Source organism: Bidens hawaiensis, unplaced genomic scaffold (genome assembly GCF_021521415.1).
Source record: "Bidens hawaiensis isolate Kalapana, Puna unplaced genomic scaffold, B.hawaiensis_p1.1 tig00012010_1, whole genome shotgun sequence".
NCBI classification, from domain to species: domain Eukaryota; kingdom Viridiplantae; phylum Streptophyta; class Magnoliopsida; order Asterales; family Asteraceae; genus Bidens; species Bidens hawaiensis.
In genome coordinates, this window is record NW_027491964.1 from 150,451 (window position 1) to 174,484 (window position 24,034).

At 34.0% G+C, this 24,034-nt stretch overlaps 3 protein-coding genes across 3 annotated transcripts in view; all 3 read right to left on the reverse strand.

Annotated features, from left to right (window-relative positions):
• The window catches only part of LOC143539721 (asparagine--tRNA ligase, cytoplasmic 1-like), a 74,375-nt gene that overhangs the window by 9,358 nt on the left and 40,983 nt on the right, over positions 1-24,034 (reverse strand). The window lies entirely within an intron of this gene.
• On the reverse strand, positions 2,445-3,038 carry LOC143539748 (transcription factor MYB44-like). Its single transcript, XM_077032974.1, has one exon. It carries the CDS (start codon positions 3,036-3,038, stop codon positions 2,445-2,447), a length of 594 nt encoding a protein of 197 aa, XP_076889089.1.
• On the reverse strand, positions 8,838-9,416 carry LOC143539749 (transcription factor MYB44-like). Its single transcript, XM_077032975.1, has one exon. The coding sequence runs from the start codon at positions 9,414-9,416 to the stop codon at positions 8,838-8,840; it is 579 nt and encodes a 192-aa protein (XP_076889090.1).

Here is a 24,034-nt window from a genome sequence, read left to right on the forward strand (position 1 = left end):
AACATTAAAAGCAAAAAGGGATTATGTACGAGATTACTCACTTGATAATCGGTGTGAAGAAAGACAAAGCAAGAACCAAACTCTTAGCAAGCAAAGTTAACCTATATTTAAAGATTATTGTTTTAATGATTGGTTTTAAGTCTTGATTATAAGTTAGCATAATTAATAAGTAAATTATTATATATAATATATACATTACCGGAAAAGCAGGGCAGAACAGGGAGGAAGACGGAGGCAGAGAGGGAGGCGGCAGAGAGAGCAAGGAGCAAGAGAGAACATGAGAGATTAAGTGTTTTGTGTGTGTAGTGTTAGGAAAATATCATTATTATTTATAGAGAAACCCTAGGGAACACAATCCCTAGAAAAAGGGAAAAGATCTCCAAAAAGCAAAAGATTCCAAAAGCAAAAGATATGGCAGCAGGGAAAAAGAGAAAAAGGCTGACAGGGAACAGTAAAAAGGCATGGGAGGGTCAGATAAAGGTACTGGTCAAGCATGGAAAAGCAGATCTCCAAAGATAATGTCAGTCACTTTTTCTGCCAACCAATGGGGTTGGTGCGCATGCTGCGCCGAAAGTAACTTTTCAGACATAAAGCAGGTTAGGTCAACGGCTCAAAAGATAAGACATCACAAAAGCAAACGGCTAGATTAAACAGAAGAAAACTCAAAAGGGGTTTAGCGCGAGAAGGCTAAGGCGCGAAGGCAGACACAGAAGGTCAAGAGAGCGCGAGCGCGAAGGCAGACAGAAGGAACCTTAACGCGTCGCGGAAAGAACTACATTTCTTAGCGCGCCGCGGGAAGAACTATAATTCTTCGCGCGTCGAGGGATGAACTACGATCCTTAGCGCGCTGCGAGAAGAACTACAAATCCTTAGCGCGTCGCGGGAAGAACTACCGTTCTTAGCACGCTGCGAGAAGATTTACAATTCTTAGCGCGCTGCGAGAAGAGTTCGTCTCGCGTAACGCTGAAACAGATGGTCTTCACGCAGGATTCCTTGTAAGGAGTCTGCGCAGACAACCTTAGGCGGGAAGGAACAAAAGAGTTAGAAGAAAAAGGGAAACAAGGCTTAAGGGCGGGACGGCGACAAGAGGGAAAAGAAGGCGGAAAGAGAGAAGGAGAGGGACGGGACGGCGGAAAGAAAAGAGAGAGAAAGAGGCGGGAAGGAAAATATATTATTATTATTAAAAGTAAAATATAAGTATAAATAAATACTAAATCATAAAAGAAAGAGATCGGATCGGAGAAACGGGTACCTGGGTCGGGTCGGATCGGGGCAGATGTCACAGGGGGGGGGGGGGTGAAATGCATTTCGACAAATCCAATAATACATGCCGATAAAATCCAATAATACATGACGATAAATACATTGCGATAAATTAATAAAGTCGAAAATTAAAATGACAAAATAAGTTAATACTTTGATCTGACTCAAAAAATAATACCCCATCTGTCCCATTATAAGTGTTCTAGTTTGATTTTTCAAGCTTTTCTTGTTTAACTGTGACCGACAATATATTTGTTTGTGTTATATAATACTTGATGTAAAATATATGCATGGATTGGGTTTTAAATGTATTTTACATTGATATAATTTTCATCAAGTATTATATGACACGAACAAAAATATTTACAATCAAGGTTGCAAAAGAAAGACTTGAAAAGTCAAACTAGGACACTTATAATGGGACGGAGGAAGTAATACTTTTATATTACACATTAATAAACCTCACTCTTTTATCATACTATAATTAAAAAGTAAATAGAAATTGTTTGCCAATATTAAAAATATACTTATAAGTTATAACCTTAAATAATTCAAAAGATAAAACAAAAAACAATAAAATACTAATTTTCTAACTTTTGTTACTCCCAATGCATCATCTTCTTCACTTGGCATCTACTCTCCCCACACATATTACTATTAGGAAGTTGCAGCTTCACTGGAAAATAATTAGATAAACACCTTTTGAGCTTCTTTCTCTGACCCAACGTACGCTTATCAGCCAAAACACTGGGAGGGCCGGAACCCCCTCTCGCCCCATTATGTTCCGCCCTTGTATATATATATATATATATATATATATATATATATATATATATAAGTTTTCATTTTCATTTCTAATAAGATTGCACAAAACCAACCGAATATCAGTTTGTCCGTAAGTGCGAGTTTAATAAAAAACGTTCTATTAAATACAATTAAATAAATTCTACTTTTCTAGTTATTACCAATTTAATATAAAATATTTGTTGCAACTCCTTTTACGGACAAAACTTAAATTGTCGACGACCAACATGCTTAACTTAATTAAACTCTTTTTTATGTTTTTCTAATCATTAAACATAAACCTTAAAGCATTAAACATAAAATTTATTACTCTTTAAAACTCAAATTAAATAAAGTACATCTTTTCCACCATGCACCGTCTACTTGCCTACAATTTCTTAAACAAGTGCCAATGACAACTCTAGATTAACCGGCTCAGATGCCGGTATTACCGGCATCTGAACCGGCGGATTACTTAACCCTAAACCCGGAGTTGCGAGGCTCAACAACGTCAAAGGGTCATCCTCACTTGAATCACTAGTATCATCTCCAGTTGGGTTAAACGGATTAACAAAATAACCAAAACCCGCACGAAATGAGCCTTGGTTCATGAAGTCATTGAACTCTTTATTCATCATAGACGAATATTTTCGCTTCATTTTATACTTCCAATTGTTTCTAACCAAGTTAGCAGTCCGACCGGGTAAAAACTGGGCAATCCTAGCCCATTTCTTACCGATATTGTCATGTACCAAGAAGATAACCCGGTCTTCATCCGGCGTAAATGCACGGTGAGTAACTTGTGGCGATATTTGGTTAGACCACCGTGTCCTACATGACTTTGGGGTTCTACCAGGAATAGATTGGCTGATAAGTTGCCAATCTTTGTTGGGTGCATGCAACTCAACAAGTTCCCTAAGGATTTCATCTTCTTCTCGTGTCCAATGATATCGAACCCGAAGAGGATTGTTCATGAGAAAATGATCAGCCATGGTAATACTAAGTACTTAGAAATGTTTTTGAGTTTTGAGTGAGAAAGAAAGGCAAAGGTGTGAGATGAAAGGTGAAGTATATGGTGATTTTATAAGGGGGTGTGCATTGATGGGAGGTGTAAAGATATCAAACCTATATTTTTAATATATTCTTATCACATTCTGATTTACTTTTTTTTTTCATGTTGAACATAGGATCAACATAGGATCGATTAGTAGGGGACACCTAATGGTGGCGTACACCATTTCTAATATCTGAGTGAGCACTTTTTATACTGATATATACAGACTTTTGCGTTCTAGTGCTGACACTTCTGACTCAACTAAAAACACTATCAGTAAATATATTCATCACTACAAAAAAATCTTCTTAAGTCATGTTTCAAAAGTAAAACCATAATACCAATTGCTGCGTACACATATTTACACTACAAATAAAAATCCATTTAATGGCAAAAAAAAAGTGTCACAAGAAACCAAAGAAGTGCCACTAAAGAACCTTGTTGGAATGAGTGACACACAAAAAAGTGCCACTACCACTAAAGCCTTTTAGTGGCACTTTTCTCGTCTTCCACACAAACTTTTCGGCTTTTAGTGGCACTTTTTTTCGTATGCCATTAAAAATATTTTGGACTTTTAGTGGCATTTTTTTCCATATGCCATTAAAACATTTTGGACTTTCAGTAGCATTTTTATCCATATGCCATTAAAATATTTTTGGACTTTTAGTGGCATTTTTTTCCATATGCCATTAACATTTTGGACTTTCAGTGGCATTTTTATCCGTATGCCATAAAAACATTTTGGAATTTCAGTGGCATTTTTATCCGTATGCCATTTAAAAATTTTAGGACTTTTAGTGCCATTTTTTTCGCATGCCATTAATAACATTCTGGACTTTCAGTAGCATTTTTATCCGTCTACCAACATAAAATAAAAATAAAACCGTCAAACATAGAAATTATAATATCTTGACCACAACTAAAAGTTCAATTACATTCTAAACACACACCAATCGCATTCCATATGCATATTATATGTCTAATAACTCTCAAGTCAACTCAAATATCAATCATATAAAAAGGAAAATAACAAATATTCGAATAAAAACTAAAAACTTCATCACACTTGTTAACCTCTTTCACCATCTTCAATCTTCATGCAAGGAGCCTAATAAGAAAAATAAAAACTTTTCAATATGTAAATAATATGGACACTAACTTGTGTAGCATACTTAATTATTAATCTAAAATCGATAATAACCTGTTAAAATCAACCATCTCAACGCTTGTGAAAAGGCTAAACTAGTCCGAGCCTAAAAATAAGCTCGTTCTATAAACGAGCCCAAGTTTCATTGTCGAGCTCGAGCCGGCTAACGAGGCAAATATTTTTATTATATATATATATGTTCGTTAACCGGTTAAGTTTAAATGGTTCCTATATGAAAATTCCTAACCGGTTCCTAATCATTAGTTACAATTGAAAAGTAACCGGTTTTGTTTCGGTTTACCGGTTAGGATTTGCACCTCGAGTTACAAACGAATCACATAAAAGAAATTACCATTATTATTTCATGAAGATGATACTTGGTTAACCGAAGAAATTGTACTCGGTACCTAAAACATATAAATGAGAAAAAAATGTCAATATATAGATATGTAACAATAAAAATAATAAATAATAGTTTATAAATGTGAGTACCTCTAAGTTCATGTCGCTAAGAACCGAAGACAAGTTTGCATTGGGAATATGTTCAATAATGTTCAACATAACATTGACAACACTCATTAGTCGATCAACTTTATGTGAATTTGTTGAAGAATCACCTTACTTTTTGCGACTAGCATCCTTCCAACTAATCGAACGTATCCCCTTTTCTCCGGGCCTTTAAATTTTGAGTAGTCATCATTTGAAAAATCGCATGGATCTCCGGATTTACTTGTAGAGTCACTTGCAATAGCTTTTAATGAAGCCTAAATACAAAATAATAAAACGTATCCCCATCTTTACGAGTGTGAGTTTTTATATAGTTCTCCTCGTGTTGGGTGTGCACCATTATTATTCATGGCCTGCAATTGTGTTTGATGTTTAGTAAGGGAAAAAAAACAAAAAGAAGACTATAATTTAATTCAAAATAGCTAAAATAATACCTCTTCATGAGAAAGTGTAGCAAACGATTTTGTCCCTGTAACATGAGGCTCATTCATCTTTGAGCGGCTCGATCTTTTAGCATCACATGTACTCTATGGTAAATAGTTAAATAATACATGATTAGATTTATTTAATATAGTTCCATAATTATATATACTGTATAAGACATCAAAGATATGAATCATTGTTACTTGAAATTTCGGAGTGAACCAACGAGTAACAAGTTTTTTAAATTGAGTTGGATCCAATCTATTGCCCTCCTTGGTTTGTTGTGCCACAACTTCATCAACAGATTTGCTTGAATCATATGCGCGTGTCTTAAATAAACCTTTCCACGTTCTCCATTTTTTCCCCATGCTACAGAAGATCCATTTCTTAATCTCATCTGTTTCTTTAGGATGAGTAACAAATTTGGACTGCAAATAAAAACTATGTATTAGCATATACCTCTTAATGAGTCACCACATATCAAGCTTGATAATAGACTATACCTTAACAAGTAAATACATGTCTTCTTTCTTTTGCTCGGGAACCTTTCTCCAATCAGTATATTCTATCGACACATGATCGGACATCCTCAAGTGTCCCAAGGTACTGAACAAGTTCATTACCTTCATCTCCTATAGGTTGTCCAAAATGGTTAAATGTGACAACTATCCTTGTCCATTTGTAGACCGACATTCTTCGGAATCTGATTGATCACCTTGACTTTTGCTGGTATCATCACCTTGAGTTTCATATCGCTCATTATCTACAACATTTTCTTCAACAGTCTCTTCCAAGTCGCTAGAAACTATACATGGCCTCTTGCGTTTACCCATACTATCTATTAAAAAAACATATAATTCAAACATCATTACTAGCATATTAATTACTAAACAGCCTGTTTGACTGTATCATTCCTTGAGAGACACTAAGTAAACAAGCAATTACATGAGAATAGATTGTATCCGCTTCAAAAACATTACATTCGAGTATCAAAATATTATATAAAATGTAAAACCTTATCATTCACTAGCATATTGAACCTAACAGCAACTGATTGATTCGATAATCGATTACAACAATCAGTCAATTAAGAATAACTAAACAACAATTAAATGATTCAATAATTGAGCTAAACAACAACCTAATATCTCAATCATACGGTTAACCTAATTTCAACTAACATCTCAATCACAATTCATAACAATTAAGCTCAATCAACTAACATATCAATCACAATTCATAAGAATTAAGCTCAATTGCATAATCACAATTCATAACAAATAACCTAATTTCAATTAAACACTTAAACCTAATTTCCGTAAGCTCAATTGCATAATCACAATTCTAACAGTTAAACAATTAAGCACAATCAACTAACATCTCAATCACAATTCCGAACAGTTAAGCTCAATTGCATAATCACAATTCATAACAAATAACCTAATTTCAGTTCAACACTTAAACCTAATTTCAGTAAGCTCAATTGCGTAATCACAATTCAGAACAGTTAAACAATTAAGCTCGTATTTCAGTTAAGCACTTAAAACTAATTTCAATTCGTATTCAAGTCGCTAGAGATTTGGTGTCAGGTGATGTATAGAAGTTACCGTCGCCAGAGATTTGGTGATGTGGAGACTTACCATCGCAGGAGATTTGGTGACGTGAGACGGTTACCAGAGAAATATCGCCAAAGACGCTCACATCATCGGAGATTAATTTGTGCAGACTTAATTTGTACTGAACCAGTATTATTATTTGGTGATAGACTTAATGGTTTTTTGTTAAACAACATTATTATTTAATAGATATATGAAACTAGTTAGTAAGATTTTTAAAACCGTACTGAATATTAGAAATTGAGTGTGAATTATTAAGGATTAACAAAGGGATTATTATTATTATTACTATTATTATTATTATTGATTGTATGAAACCGAAAAAGTCAAACAGACGGTTTGGTTTTACAATGTCGTAAAAAACCAAACTTACTGGTTCAGCTCGGTTTTGGTTATATGCTTGTAATAAAAAACGAAAAGGAAACTGAACCGAATTTATAGAGTTTTAAGTATTTATTATTTTGGGTCAAATATTCATTATTTTGGGTCAAATATTTTCTTTCGGCCCAAAAATTTCAAGCTCAAATGGCAAAACCGAAATGAACGTTTTTCAGATAATAAAAAACCGAATTGACGTTTTTTGCCTAAACCGACCTAAACCGAACCGTGCACACACCTAAGTTCGTTTTTGTTCGTTCTTTTGTATAATAAATGAATAAACATGAAAAAGGAGTTTCGTTCGATTAACTAAATGAACAAACATGTACAAAGGCCATGTTCAGTTGTGTTCGTGAACCATTCACGAACAATGGTAAGTGAAAAAAAATCGTTGTGTCTTTTTTTTATTATTGTGTTCTGTGTTTATTTCGTGACTGATTGTGTAGTTTTCCTTGACATTGTGTATTTTTTTTCTTTATATTGTGTTATATATATTACTCAACATTGTGTTATATTTTGTTCAGCTTTGTGTTAAATTTTGTGATATGTTGTGTCATTTGTTCATTTTCGTCATTTTGCCTTTAATCTTAGCATTGTGTCTTTTCAACAATTTTTTTTTGTATTTTTTTAACATGAATGATGGCGGAAACATTTTAGTTCTTTGTAATTATTTTCGGTTTTTATTTATATTTCGAGTTATGATTTTTTTATTATTATTTTTTAATTTAGTTTTAAGGGATTTTTTTTATCATAAATCTTTCTCACACTTTTTATTTTTGTCTTCATTTGTATTTTAACTTTACTCATATTATCATCCATTTTATAAGGAAATTATACATGTTAAAAACCATTTTAAGAAGTTCGTTATCTAAAGTTTTGTCATTAAATTTATACATAATTTTCTTTTGGTTGCTAGTGTTTTAATTTAGTTTATTTATAGCTTGGCTGACTAAGTTTCAAATATTTATTATTTTTCTCATTAACTTTAATAATGAATTTTTTATTCGTGTCATAATACTTTTAGTCTTTCAATTTTAGCAACAACAAAAAATCAACTTTTACAACAAAAGTTTATAAGTAACAAATCACACCGATACTGACTAAGTTCTCACTGTATCCCCATGATAACGTGTGGTAGCTTTTGAACACATAACACACTTAACTTGATCGGCAGCAACGCATAGTAGTTTTCAAAAATACGTAAAAAAGAATCATAAATTAAATTTAATAAAAAAAAGTCATTGTTGAGGAAAAAAGATTATTGTGTCATTTTTATACTTTTTGTTTATTTTCGTGATTGATTGTGTATTTTTTTTCCTTGAATATTGTGTTATATTATTCAACATTGTGTTATATTTTGCAATATATTGTGTTTTTTTGTTTGTTTTCGTCATTTTTTTAGAACAGAAGTGACGAGGGAAACATTTTTGTTTTTTTAATTATTTGTATTTTAAGCTATGACTTTTTATTGTTTTTTTTTAATTTTTATTTTAGGGTTTTTTTTATAATTATTTTTCACACTTCTCATCTTCCTTTGTATTTTAACTTCTATAAACATAGATCGCCAACGAACTATCAACATGAATTAACTCTTTATTTATATTATACCTTTTAAACTAAAAACATAAAAACTTTCTTCCTTAATTTATAAAAGACTAAAATAAAATCAAACAAAGAAATTAATTTCTTTCACCACCGGTTCTTCAGCCCTAATACCACCATCACCTTGCCCTAGTACTGACAAGGACAACTCAAGACTCACCGGCTCCGGTGACCGCATTATAGGCTCCGCAACGGGCGCATCCTCGAACCCTAACCCAGGCATTCCTAGGCTCAACCAGGTCGGATTGTTCAACGCCGGTCCCCTTGGCCCAGGAACCGCCTCTCGGTTCGCCCTAAACTGATCTTCTTCATTCTGCATGATCAAATCGGAATACTTCCATCTCAAATCCGACTTCCAGTGGTTTTTCACCCTGTTAGCGGTCCGGCCGTTCAAACGGGTGGCGATTTCTGCCCAGCAGTTACCAATTTCAGCATGTGCTTGAGCTATCGCCAGGTGCTCTTCTAGAGTGATGGGAAGGTGGTTCAGCTCGGGCGAAAGCTGGTCGCACCACCGCGCCCGGCATGCTTTGGCACTTCTATCAGCAAAGTATGTGCTGATAAAAGACCAATCATTAGGACCATTTTCATTAACAAGAATTCTAAGTAGGTTGTCTTCATATATGGTCCATGGACGTTTAATCATTGTATGTAATAATGTTTATTATTATTATTATTATTATTATTATTATTATTATTATTATTATTATTATTAGGGTGAGAGAACTTGTGATATATACTTGGCATATGTTTGGAAGTATATATAGAGATAGAGGGGTGGTTGGGGATATAGAGAAATTAAGGGTGACATATTAATGGTATATCAAATACTGGTTTTGTATAATCATGTATTGATGGTATGATGTAATAAACAAGCGGTACTTGCATCATGTATTATATGATGTAATTTGGGACGGTTGTAAACAAAGTATTCAGATACATGCATTCACATTGTGATCTTATCTCTTATGTTAACCTTGAAGGGAAGAGAAAAATGTAGAAATGACAGAAAAGCATGGTTAAATAATCTTGTATCTATCAATACTTCTTTAGGTCTTTGTCTTAACGATGTGTTAAGGAGTTAGATAATGTTTTGTTTCTCAAAGGACATGTGTTTAAGTTCTGTACGTGGTTATTGCTGATAAGAGTGTAATTAAAGTGTAGATTAGAGAATAAAGAGTGTATGTGAGCAGCTCTTAAAATAATAATAATAATAATAATAATAATAATAATAATAATAATAATAATAATAATAATAATAATAATAAAAATAATAAAAATCTAATTTATGCTAATATAAAAACAATCAAAGTAACTATAGTAATATTTAAATTTAGAGGCTATTCGATTTCTTATTGTAAGTGTAGAAAAACAAAAATAAAAAATATATAAAATTATTGTTGTTGAATTGATTTAAAATTCACATAGAATTCAATGGAATTCGTATGGGAATTGCAAAGAAGTTGAGTTAATTAGTTATTCAAGTCTTGATTTGCCGAGGGTATATGTTCAATTAGTTAGATAATATATTGTTTTACATTTTGTTTCTACAAATTACTAATCATACATACATACATATATATATATATGTGTGTGTTTGGTGTACAAGCAGTGGCGTAGCCAGAAATTTTTTCCTACGGGTTCGAAAATTTTTGAGGGACAAAAGACCGACTGTTTACCACTTATATTTGGGTTTTCTACGGGTTCGATATTGAAATTTCTACGGGTTCGATGTCAAAATACACTAATATATAACACTAAAACAAAATTCTGTACGGGTTCGGCCGAACCCATTCCCCTAAGGCTGGCTACGCCCCTGTGTACAAGTTAAATATGTCATTTCTAATGTGGTGCAGTAGTATGGTGTTCGGATTTTTAACGGAGACTCAATTTCAATTCCACTTATAACACTTTAAGTGGACATGGTGGCTCAATTAAAAAAGACTGAAATCTTTGTAATAACCAATTCGATCCGAAGAGCATCTGGATTTTTATCACTATACGGGTGAGTTAAAGTTAACTTGGAGACACTTAAGAACTTCGTAAGACCGGCTAAGTTAGGCCAGTTGGTAGTGGCATTTGCCATTAAATCACTCCATTAAAAAGAACCTGTATATTATATTCTATGTTTGTTAGAGAAAAAAGAAAATTTCATAAGTTAAAGATAAAGGTCTTAATCATTAGGCTTTTGTTCATGTTTTCTATATGTTTTTTTGTTGTCTTTCCTTGGTAGATGTTCATATTCTTATGGGGTCCATGGAATTCTGATCCCACCAGAATCCTTGTTGGGATTGTAACCCATAATAAGTACTTTTAAAAATTTCTTATTTTTTAATGATCAGAAAACATATGATGTTTGGGACATGTTTTAGAGGAAAGAGAGTAAGGGTGACGTAATCAGGTTACCACCTGTCAGATGATCTATCTGTTGCATGTAAAAGACACTTGGTTAACGGGCACGTCACATCATAGCATTGAATTTGTACTTTCTCTAACTTAGGATTGAACGAGTTTTGTTTTTTTTACCGAAATGAAGATGAGAAAAAGTATTTATTAAAATAAGTTATTTGAATGATATTTTGTTGAATAGGTTTTTCTTTAAAAACTTATCTTTTAACACTTCGAATGTACTTGAATAAAATCATTTCTACTAAAATTTTTAACATAAAAAACATAATCAGAAAAGTGAATTGAAAATAATAAAATTTTATTTTTATTTTGCTTAAATAAAAAATAATCAAAAAATGTTTTTTGAAAATAAATTTTTTATTCATGTCGGTTAATAATAATTCCAACAAATATAAAATGAAAAAACCACTTACTAAAACTTGACGAAAGCTATTTTCTTAAATTAGTTTTAGAATTTTTAGCACCGTTAATCTTGAGAAATCCTACTTATTATCTCTACTACATTTAGAATTGGTTACACACTTATTTTTATATACATTGCACACTTATTTTTAACCTTTTTTCAAAACATATTTATTTATAAAGTTTAGTTTAATTAAACCATATTCCACATACACAAATTTAATAAGTTTCCCCTATCTATTTATAATTTAACCGACGCATCATTTGAGAGTAAATGTAATTCATCGTTTACTACTTTTATTATTCCTATTTTATGAAATTCAAGATATGTATAATAGAATTCTAAATAAAATAATCAAAATGCCAAGTTGCCATCCTTTAGCAGTTATTATTCCTATTTTCTAATTAAGAATTCAATTAGCCACCCATTTAAATAGTTAAATAACCGTTACTGATATAAAAGTGTCGCATTTTGGAAGACAAAAATTAAGTTACTATATATCTGTTTCCCTGACTTTTTCCTTTTTATTATCTCTTCTACATTTAGAATTGGTAGCAAACCTATTTTCTAAACATTTTTATAAAAAAAACCTACATTATGAATTACAAATGCTTATAGTTTCATCCTATAATTTTATTGTTACAATTAAAGCAATGTTTTACAATTAATTTTACATCCTAATCATTTATTATAGAAATTACATAAACTACTTTCTTAATATAATATTTAAACTATTTGCATCATAATAATATAATAATCAAATCCTACATTATAAATCGTGTGTCAAATTAAATAATAAATAATATATCAAATTAAATAAAATTCATGTAAAACTATACACATAATATGGCACCCTTTTAAAACACCAACCCAACCGTTGTGTCTTTTCACAAAGTGACCACCTCTTAACCGTCACTATCCAAAACCTATAAATACACCCTAAAATCTCACCATTTTCCTCATCCCAACTTCAAACATGGAATTAAACCAAACATAATAATCAATTATCACACAACATGTAATATAAAAAATCAATATGAATTATTTAATGCTAATTGATTATGGATAGATATATATATCTTGCCATTAAACCAACTGAACTGACATGTTTTTTCAACTTTTGTCGTAACTTCATTTATATATTTTATTGCACGGAAAAATGCAACTTCACCATGCGTGACACTTTCTTGGCATGTTAATAAAAGTTTGTTTGTTTACATTTTAAGGGGAAATAATTACACCAACATACAAGAATCGTCATGAATTTACATTTTGCTACAATTTCACACCATATATGTTATCCTAATCGTCACTGAATTCATTAATCAGATTCCTCCTTCGTCGTCGCAAAAATTAGGATCACTGAAATCTTTACCAGCGCGAGTAAGGTTTGACCGCGTGATTCACCGTCTGCGGTTATGATATGACATAATTTTCGTTGATTAATTTCAATTATTAATGTGTCGACGTCACGGGAAATGGTGGATGTGGCCGGGATACTTTCGCCAAAAAACGACGAATATAATCCCAAGTTATTTGTCAAATAATAATTTATCATTAACAACCAATAATTAAATAAATTTTAATTGATTTTAATATATGTTGTTTTGTGAAAAACAATTCAAACAAATCCACAAAGTCAAAATTAAAAATATGAAATATAAGTGATGAAGATAAAATGATTTACCAAAATTAAAAATATGAAATATGTTGTGTATGCACTGTGACGTTTTTTTCCCAAAACTGTAACATGCATATGAACCGATCTTTTAAGAGAATTTAGTATTAATGTCTTGAATTGTTACAACAATGTTCAAATTTAAATATCACAGTAACACATAATATTACCGTTAACATTATGCTCTTTTATTTGAATGTTATTCCTTAACATCACAAAATAAAAATAATATACAAAAATAGCGCCGCAGCAACGCGCGGGTAACATCGCTAGTTTTTAACATTTGACAATAAGATCGATAAAAGTTTACCATTGGAAAAATCGATTATTTAAAATTATTAAAAAGTGGTATGATTTTTTATCGTTAAAAAAATAAGATCTATTCATAAAACATTTTTTAAAAATTTGACGATAAGCATGGAAAAAGATTTTTTTTTTTACATTCGACAAAACTAAAGCCTAATCTTATTGCTTTCGTCAAAATTTATTCAAAAGGGTGTTTTAAAATTGTTTTTTAAATTTATATGGTTATTTTCTTTTAAAAAAACCAATTTAAAACAAATGGCTTATTATTATTTTTTTTAAGATCAAAAGTCTTACTGGTGTTCGCACCGTACTGGTACCAATAACAAACCGTACTGCCTATGACCAAACAACTTCGATATTGATAGCAGTAATATCGGAGCGGGCGCCAATATTTATTTTTATGATTGCTTTTAATATACTAGATTATCGTGCAAATATTCTGTGCATGTGAAATTTGTAATAATAAAATTTTGTTATTTTTATGATGATTTTGACGTTAATTATTTATTATACATATTATTATTATTATTATTATTATTTATTGTATAATGATAAATTTGCAATAACAAAATTAACTTTTATTAATATATATGCAAGGACGATTATATACATGAACGATTTTTCAATCTCATATTTTTAATCATGTAAGTTTTATTATTTTTCAATTTATGTTTTCTTGTTTTACTATTTTTAGATATAAGATTTTAACAAAAAAATATTATTAACCAATAAGATTATGAATAAGAAAACGTGACTTAACAAATAAAAACCAAATTTGGTAAATATTTTTTAAATCACTCATTTTGGTAAATACTTTTCCCTCCTCCCCTATTTTGGTAAAATCCTCGTGGATGAACTCATTATACCGATTTCAAAATTCGTTAAAAATGGATACCGATACTGAAAATATTTGGTAGAGTATTATAACGATTCAATATCGGTAAGGTATCGATACCAAAAGCAAAAAAGTGGGTAAAATATATGTATATACTGTAACGGTACCATTACAAAAAATTTCAAAAGTTGCTATCGAATTGGTACCGAAAACACCCAGCCTCATTTACTCATGCCTACTCTCACTCATAATCCTCTTGTCAAAGGTTTTTGCTTCAATATGTAGAGTAGCATGTTAAGATTAATCCCCCCCATGTGTTACACGAGTTGAAAAAAATGCAACATTATATATTTATTAATAAAAACAATTTGGTTTTTTAAAAACATGTGTATTGCAAAGGTTAAACAAACTCATAGAATAAAATATAATGTAATCCCTCAAGTATTAAAACATACATTTATCAATATGTAACATCTTGAAAAAAATACCATATTTATTTTTGGGTTAAATGTCAAACTTTGATAATATGAGGACCCAAAAATAATTTAAGAATAAATATGGTAAATAAATAATATATATGGATTATAATAAGTTAGAAGAATTCATATTAAGAAAATGGTGGAAGGATATCCATCCCACATTGAAAGTAGGAAGAAAATAGAATTTCTTTCAAAGGGTACAAATAAGGAAAATAAATCGCATCCCACATATAAAGTGAAATAAATTTGGAAGCTCTTTATAAGAGATGGAGTTTCCACAGTAATATTATTTTATGAATAACATGCACCAAGTGTTCCTAAAGGAGGGTGCGGAGCACCCGACGCGCACGCGCACTGACACGGGCTCGGGCGAGGACGAGGACAATGGCGACGGCGACGACGAAGGGCGCAATGCGACGCTTTGATGGCGCACTTCGCACGCTCGCATTGCCGCTTGAGAGCCGCCTTATTGTTTTTGGATAGTGGAAGCGAGGTCAAGAAGTGGCAAGATGTAAAAGTACAAGGACTAAAATGAAAAATCTTGATTTCAAGACCCATCGCGATACGCAATCGCCTAACCTCTTGGGTGGGCGGTGCCGCGATACGCGATCGCCTAACCTCTTAGGTCATCGCGATACGCGATGACCAGGCGAAGTAATCGTGACACGTGTCCAACAACGTGGCGCCACATGTCAACACGTAGCTGGTCTACTAGGTGACCAATCAAGGCTAGTGGGAGACGTCGCGATACGCGATGTCAGAACCTAAAGTTCCATCGCGTAATAAAATAATCAGAGGCGGTTAACAGATCCATCGCGATACGCGATGGATCCCTTTTTAACCCATCGCGTATCGCGATGGGTCACAATCTTAGCCCTATAAATAGGGGTGTCGGGCTCTGCTTATGTGTAAGGCCCCGAACCCGGTAGCCCTACTTTAGCGTCGGATTTACTCATAAACACAGTTCTTACAAATCAGAGTTCATTAAAACTTTCGCGGAATATAAAAACTTTCATATAACATTTCGTAACAAAACACATCTTGTCTTAAAACATCATTTTGTCTTTCAAAATTAACGAACATTAACTTAAACGTCTTGAGTCTTCCGATGCCAGCCTCTTATTCAGTGTCACGTGTCTCCTCAAGCGAGCTGCCTCATCCTACTCACCTGCGTGCATACTAAAAGTCAGCTACGCTGAGTGAGTTCTAGTTAATCAGACGCCACACAATACATACACATACATACATATCCGAAGATACATATCCATACTTAACCAATTACCCTTCTGTTCTACATACATACTTACTACCATACATACATACATATCTACAATCACTAACCTCAGTCTACCGAGAGTACGTTCATAGTCCGCCGTCTATACCTGTACTCAAGGTCGTGAACACGTAAAAGGTCCGCCGTCCTTACCTATGTTCACCATTCATGGTACGTACAAGGTCCGCGATCCTTCCCTATACCATCATACATCCACAACACGTACAAGGTCCACGATCCTTCCCTATGTTGCAACCTAATTCATAGCACGTACGAGGTCCGCAGTCCTCCCCCATGCTAAAGCACGTATAAGGTCCACAGTCCTTTCCTGTGCTAACGCCTACCTATATTACGTATAAGTTCCGCAGTCCTTATCTACGTTACGTATAAGGTCCGCCGTCCTTATCTACGTTGGCGTCTATCTCCTATAACACGTATAAGGCCTACCGTCTCTATCTACGTTTATATCTATCATCTACACCACGTATAAGGCTCGCAGTCCTTAACTATGCCATCACCAGCCGAGTCTATGTCCGACAGAAGCTAGAGGGATTTGCCATCCTAACTTACTATGTCGAACGTAAAACTCACATACCATTCGTGTACCTGTATACACATACTTCACATATACAATAATTACATTATAGCATAAAAACATTCTAGGCGTTCTTTACATCCTTCATTTAACAACCATACCCCTTGTCGTTACGTGCAATATCCGAAGATCGTTCACGCACCGACAAGTATTCATTTGTAATATTCATACATCTTCGATATATAATATTCGTACCTTTATTTTTAACCTGACAGTACGCGCAATATCCGAAGATCGTTCGCGTACCGACAAGCAATCATTCATATCCATCACATATATCACATATGGCATACACTTATCACTTAGGATAAATGTATTAACAACACATCGAGTATGCACACAGCCCCGAAAACATAACAAGGAATGGGGCTAGAAACTCACCTGAACTCTGCTTCTTCCTCTGATAGTTGTAAATCCCTTCTTTAACTGAGCTCGGCTGACTGTATAAGTTACACGTATCAATACTCTTCTGATCTAATCTGGTGGCCTAGTATTAGCTTACTTTTACTTATCGTTTTAATCTATTTTCTAATCGAACTTAGCTTTAGGCGAAGTTGTCATCAGGCGAACTTGGCTTTAGGCGAAGTTGTCATCAGGCGAACTTGGCTTTAGGCGAAGTTGTCATCAGGCGAACTTGGCTTTAGGCGAAGTTGTCATCAGGCGAACTTGGCTTTAGGCGAAGTTGTCATCAGGCGAACTTCGCTTGCAGGCGAAGTTCATCAGGGGAACTTAGCTTGCAGGCGAAGTTGTCGTCTGCAGTTACTGTTCGTTCTTAAATCCCTTAATCACATTCGTTTCTTAACCAAATAACTCGATTTAGGTACCCACGGGATCGTCTGACCAGCGCCTACAAACCCCAACCATCAAATCGGCCTAACATCGATGTTTAAAGGGTGCGATTTAGGCATATATGTTACGGGTTCTTTTTATCAATCGATTAACCCATCAAATCATAACCATTTTCAGTAAGATTAGCTTTGTTGGATTCGTTTTTACCATACAAACTCAGATCTATCATTTCTCAAATCAAACCGAACCTATACGAATGATTTCTAACTATAAACGTACCTTGAACAAGTCGAACTACGAACACGGTTAAGCCTTGATGTTTTGGTCCGTCACGACGTTCCAGCACCAACAAGCTCGGGTTTTCGCATTCGGATCTTGGTTCGGGTCGTGTGTGTTTTGGGTGTGTGTATGGAATATGTGAGAATGAGGATTAAAGGGTGATTAATGGTATTTATATTTAGGGATCATGGGCTTAAGCCCATGGACTCTCCTTCCTTCTTTCATAACCCAAGTCCATAACCCATATCCATTACCCAACACTAGCCGACCCATACCAACTCCTACTCTATTTATTTATTTCCCGATAACCCGAGTAAACTTTCCCTCTATTATTAAGTAATATAATTAATATCATTTTGGAAATTTCGGGATGTTACATTATGGCATCCCAAAATCAGTTCACAACTCACTTTCTCGAAAACCGTGTCACGATCCCGTTGTTCCGACAATCGATTCTCGAAATACGTGCAAGGCGTAGAAGTGTTATAAGATCATTCCCTCGATACCGACGACAAGTAAGAGTGCTGCCCGCGTCAAGCTTAAGCATTTCCAGAAATACAAGCCATACAAGGTAGGGGTTCTGCCCGAATATATTATTATATATGGCTTAAACCCTAGTCGAGGGTATAGTCTATACCTTGATTATATAAAAAGTAAAAATATAATCTTTTACAAGACGAGGGTATATATATATATATATATATATATGTATATATATATAAGAGGGTTCAGATAAAAAACAATTGTTTTGTGAGAAGTGTGAGAATGCTTTAAAATAAATCAAACCACCTAAATTAAAACTATACCATATAAATAGGAAACTATACGGTTTTCAGAAACTACCAATCTCAACCGTCAGATCCTAGATCCAATGGTCTAGATCTCTTCTTATGTTTCTCACAAAATTATTGTTTTTACATTAACCCTACCCTATATATATATATATATATTAATTCTTTATAATCATAAAGATTTTATATTATTATGGATATATATACGTTTCTTCATAAAGAAGAAACGTAGTGTTTAAATGATAAAACTTCTTGGACTAAAGGTCCTAGTAATTTATATAAGAGAAATGACTATCAAGGTAATGATTATGCAATTAGACTAAAGGTCTAAAGCTAAATCGATGATCTAGTATTTATAAAAGATTATTCTCGTACTATAGGTTCGAGGTAACAAGAAGATTTCATCAGTGGGTTAAACTGATCATAACAAAGGTGAATATGCCCAACTTTTTACAACTTTATAAATCGAGTCTTATAAATGATTACATGGGATTGCGTATCCCTAAAACGTTATAAAAAAGGGTAATCGCTGGCCCTCAGGCTATCGTATACGTTTGTCTGGATCCTTTCATATGTGGTTAGACGGTGGGCACACCACGCCACGCTTGATTATGCCCTCGCCACGTTGGGCCGGACCTACGATGTTCGAGTGGGGATAATCTTGTGTATATAGGTAGTGGCTACGATCTCGAACGCTATGATGTTCGCTGAGCGGTTTCGAGTTGAGCTGGAGTTTGTAATAGTTACTCAGACTTTCAGAACTTAATTGTTTCCTAGCCACGTTGGGCCGAGGCCTACGATGTCTCGAGAGGATAATTAAGTATCAAAATATTTTGTGTCAACATATTCACCAACATGCGTTGCTGACGTATTTTATAACTGTTTTGCAGGTAATCAAGATTAGGTGTTTGGAGATGAAGAATAGCCATTAGACGATCTGATGGCTCAGATGGAGTTTTTATTATTAAAATAATGTAAATTATGGTTTTCATGTTTAAAACACTTTTGTACCAAACATCGGGTGTTAAATTCCCGACTTTTGAATTATATTAATATTTGATTTTTAAATGGATTTGGGTGATTTTTAAATGGATTTTTTAAAAAAACCATATAATACTTTTTAGCACATCCTATTTTATAGGAATTTCACATCAATAATTTAGAGAGATTAATTGTTAATTCAATGAGATGTTATAACATGTTTAAGAAATATCTGGGTTTGGTAAAACTCATACCCATGAATTCGGGTCAAATGCATGAGAAGCTTCAATTTAAAAACCAAGCAAATCTGGTGATTCCAAAAAAAGGGGGAGCGACCACATCGTGACAAATAGGATTTTTATGGTTTCGTTTATATATATTATTGATATTAATAATATTATAAATGTAAAAATAATAATAATATCCAACTTTCATGTGCATTTACACATACTTGTTTAAATATATAACATTTATATTTCTTCCATACTAGCATAAATGTAGTTTGGTTGGTTGTTTGGTGAAGTATTCAACAATACTTAGTATCGGTCATGAACCCGGGTTCAATTCCTAGCATCCACGTTATATTTATTTAGTTAAAAAGTTCTTTTACCAATTCATCCAGCGGATCATAGAGTCCGGGTCCACAGCCACCCTTAGAAAACGAGTCAAATACCATGATCCGACCTGGTATAGGTACCAGAGACATGCAGGGTTAGGTTGTGTTTCAAAACATCGGCGTAAACATGCCGAGTGTGGAGAATAGTGTTGAGAGGTGTATAGCTCTTATCCTTATGTCTTGTTTTCCACCATTATATTATTAGATAAGAAAAAAATGAGAAGAGAACGGAAAAAAACACAAATAATTTGATTGGGTGAGGAATGACGCGCATGATCGTGATCATATGGACCCTATCATGCATGAGAGGAGGATGGGGCGCGATGCTCCTCACTCACCCTTGAGTGTTGAACTCTCCACGTAGGATCATTGAATGGGGAAGAATAAACCACACCCAATATTCTAATAGCTAGGCAATTATCTTAGAATAAAAAATTGGGAAAAAAAACATTCATGATCATGCGCTAGAATGAGAACACGAGATGGTTACTTGTTTGGTGAAAGGAGAAACATAGTGAGTTGACACATCACATATGACATACCACGCTTTAGGGTAGGAATACGGTTGAGAGGTTACATGTACGGTAAAAGAGAAAAAGAATAAAACGAAACGCCAACATCACGCTATACCTGTCGTTGGCTGCGGAGATTTCTTTCCTTTTCACGTGTTAGAAAAATTACGTCATTGTAATGACTATTGAACAAAATGAGGCGCGCACGTCAGGATACCAAAGACCGGGAGACAAAAAAAAAAGAGTGTGCATTTATTTTACTCACGTGTTATGAAGGTAACACCAATGTGCCTTCCCTCTTCTCTTAAGAAAAGATAGAATATGTGAAATAATGTCAAGAAGGGATACAGTTTGTATGATTGACAAAGGAGTTTATTATGGCCCACTTACCTACCTCTCTATTGTAATTGGATCCTTTTGTTTAATATGAAGTTTCAACATGAAAATTTTCCAAAAAATAAGCGTTGATGTGATAATTAATTTTCTTTTTGTCGCGATTAAAGCAATTATGTAGCATCGTCTAGAAGTGGATCAAATTGCATTAATAAGTATTCCTTCCTAAGCAAAAGTTGACGGTAAGTTTGCAAGAGTGGAACATAACTACATATACAAGTATTAATGTGCTTTTCCTAGTCTAAATTGGAAGGAATGAAACATGTTTTGTGAAGCATGACATTTATATAGTAGAGAATATTGAGGCATGTTATTGGAAAGTTTTATTCCTTCAAAGTATATCCATGTATTAATAAGTAATTATAGTGCAATTGGACTTCCTTGCGAGTAAGAGTGTAAGACTAGGCGATGAGAGTTAGGATTGCATGTATCTAACATACAAAGTCGTAAAGATAAGAAAAAGAGCATCTTGTCTTTAACATTAACAAAAACAAACTTAAAATTCCTACATAGATGCCAGTTACTAGTACGAATAGCTTGCCGACACACTCCTTCCTGACACAAACCAAAAGCTAACTACGCTGAGTGAGTTCTAGTTTAATTAATATTGTTATATAATTATAATTACATATTATTAACATCTCAAGTATGAATAAGAAGCGAGTTTGCAAATTACTCACGAGGCACGTCTTAGGCATCAAGTTCAAAACAAATATAGCTGGAAATATGTTAAATTAAAAGACCATAATTAAGTTTAGTCATTTTTAAGGACCTTTGTAGTTAGATACGAGTCAAGTTATAGATATGAACTTAAAAATGAAGAGTTAGGTATCATTTTAGTACCTGTGGTTTACTCAATTACGCAACTTTAGTACCGTTTTTGAATTTTATGCAAATGGCTACTTGATGTTTCCAAAACTTGCCATGTTAATACCTTTTTCTAACCCAATTAATTTTTCCTCGTTAAGTCAGGGGTAAACATGTATTTCAGTTATTTTATCATAAACTCAAAAAATTATGTGGTGTCAAGGACTCGAACTCGCGTCTATGACCGATATGAAGATTTAACAATGGATGCACAAACCACTAGGGCAAGTGACTGACTTGTTCATAAGCTGGTTATGAATATTTGTATTGTGAAGTTTGAAAGACCCCACAAATCCTCATAAACCCTAGAAATGTCAAAATCGGTCATAACGGATCATGTGACGAGTTACACTAACACATTCAGGCACGAGTCTGTCCTTCAATTCCTTCAAACAGAGCTGTTAATTTGTTGTTTAATCATGTTAATGTACTACACATATTGTATTGCGGATTACTATTGATCTGTTGGATGAGGTTAAGAAAAATTGTTGAGAAGGAAAATCGGTATGTTGGATACTGGTATGTGATTCTAAATTGTGTGAATGCTTAAGATTGTTGTTGTTGAAGACGGGCGATGAGTTTAGTTGGGAGTAAAATGTAACATCCTACTTTTGATTTTAATAATAAAATAAATTTCGTCTATTTTATAGTGGGTCGTTATCGGTTTAGATAAATAGAATATGAGTTGGGCTAGTGTTAGATAAATGGATATGGGTTATGGACTTGGGTTATGAAAGAAAGAAGGAAAGACCATGGGCTTAAGCCCATGATCCATAATTATATAAACGATTAATTACCCATTTAATTCATTTCTACACATATCCCTTACACCACCCAAAACACACACTTAAGATCTTTTTCTAGTTCCTCCCTTTTCTCTAACCGAAACCAAGAAAGAAACCGAACACCGACCCGAGGTAATACTAGTATGATGTTTTATTAACTTAAACCCGTGAGATATGGTCACGAAACGACGAGCCGACACCGTTAAACCGTTTAAGTCACGAGATCCGGGTGGAATCGGGTATAAACCGAACCTAAGATGAGCTTAGGAATCACCCTAGCTCAGATCTGGATCGAACGGGGCGAAAAACGGTGAAAAACGAAGCGAAAACCCGATTTTCCGGCAATGGCGGTGCCGGAATAGTGGTACGAGGTTAAGGAATGTCAGAGAATGTTTTGACATTCTCTGACCTAACCCTAGTTCGCTATGGGAACATAACGAATTGGAAGGTGATTCATTAGTTGATTCGCATAAGGGAGCACAACGAACTAGCTCTAGTTCGTCTTTGATTCGTTAGGGTAAAAGGGTAACGAATTACCCTTGATTCGTGATGGACCAGTTCTTTAGAAGAGATAACGAATTAGATGGACTAATTCTTTATATGGACTGGTTAGCTATGGAACTGATTCGTTAAGGAGTCCAGCTCGTTAAAGAGTCCAATTCGTTATAGGAACCAGTTCGCTAAGATAAGCCAATTAGTTAGGAACCAGTAAGAATTAGAGGTTTAACGGAATGACAAGAACAGTCCCTGGACTTAGAAAAGAATGATTTAATTACAAAGAAGCCCTTGGATTTTAAGTAGCAAATTAATTAATGATTCAAAACGCTAATGGAAAATGTGATAAGACAGCTCGACACCAGCCAGGGGCTCTGCCCCTTAGACCCTGCTAGGGGCTGCCGCCCCTAGACCCCGCTGCCAGGGGCGCTGCCCCCGGACCCCCGTTCGTTGAGGGTTATAATTGGACTAGAAATACGATATGGATAGTGATAATAATTAATATGCGTAATTGTTATACAGTTACTCGTGCACAGCTAAAGAGGGGAATGACCGTAAACGGTGAACGCGTCCGCATTGAGGTGAGTTTCTAGCCCCATTCCGTGTTATGATTTCGGGGCTGTGTGCATACTCGATGTGATAGTTAATACACTTACCTTAAATGGTAAGTGTATGCCTTGTATGGTTTATGTATGATGATTGCTTGACGGTGCGTGAACGATCTTCGGATATTGCATGTACCGTCAAGTGGCAGTTAAAGATACGATTGATATGTAGG

What these genes read in the sequence shown, in the direction of transcription:
- LOC143539748 (XM_077032974.1), bottom strand. Translation starts at nt 3,038, where the DNA reads ATGGCTGATCATTTTCTCATGAACAATCCTCTTCGGGTTCGATATCAT.
- LOC143539749 (XM_077032975.1), bottom strand. Translation starts at nt 9,416, where the DNA reads ATGATTAAACGTCCATGGACCATATATGAAGACAACCTACTTAGAATT.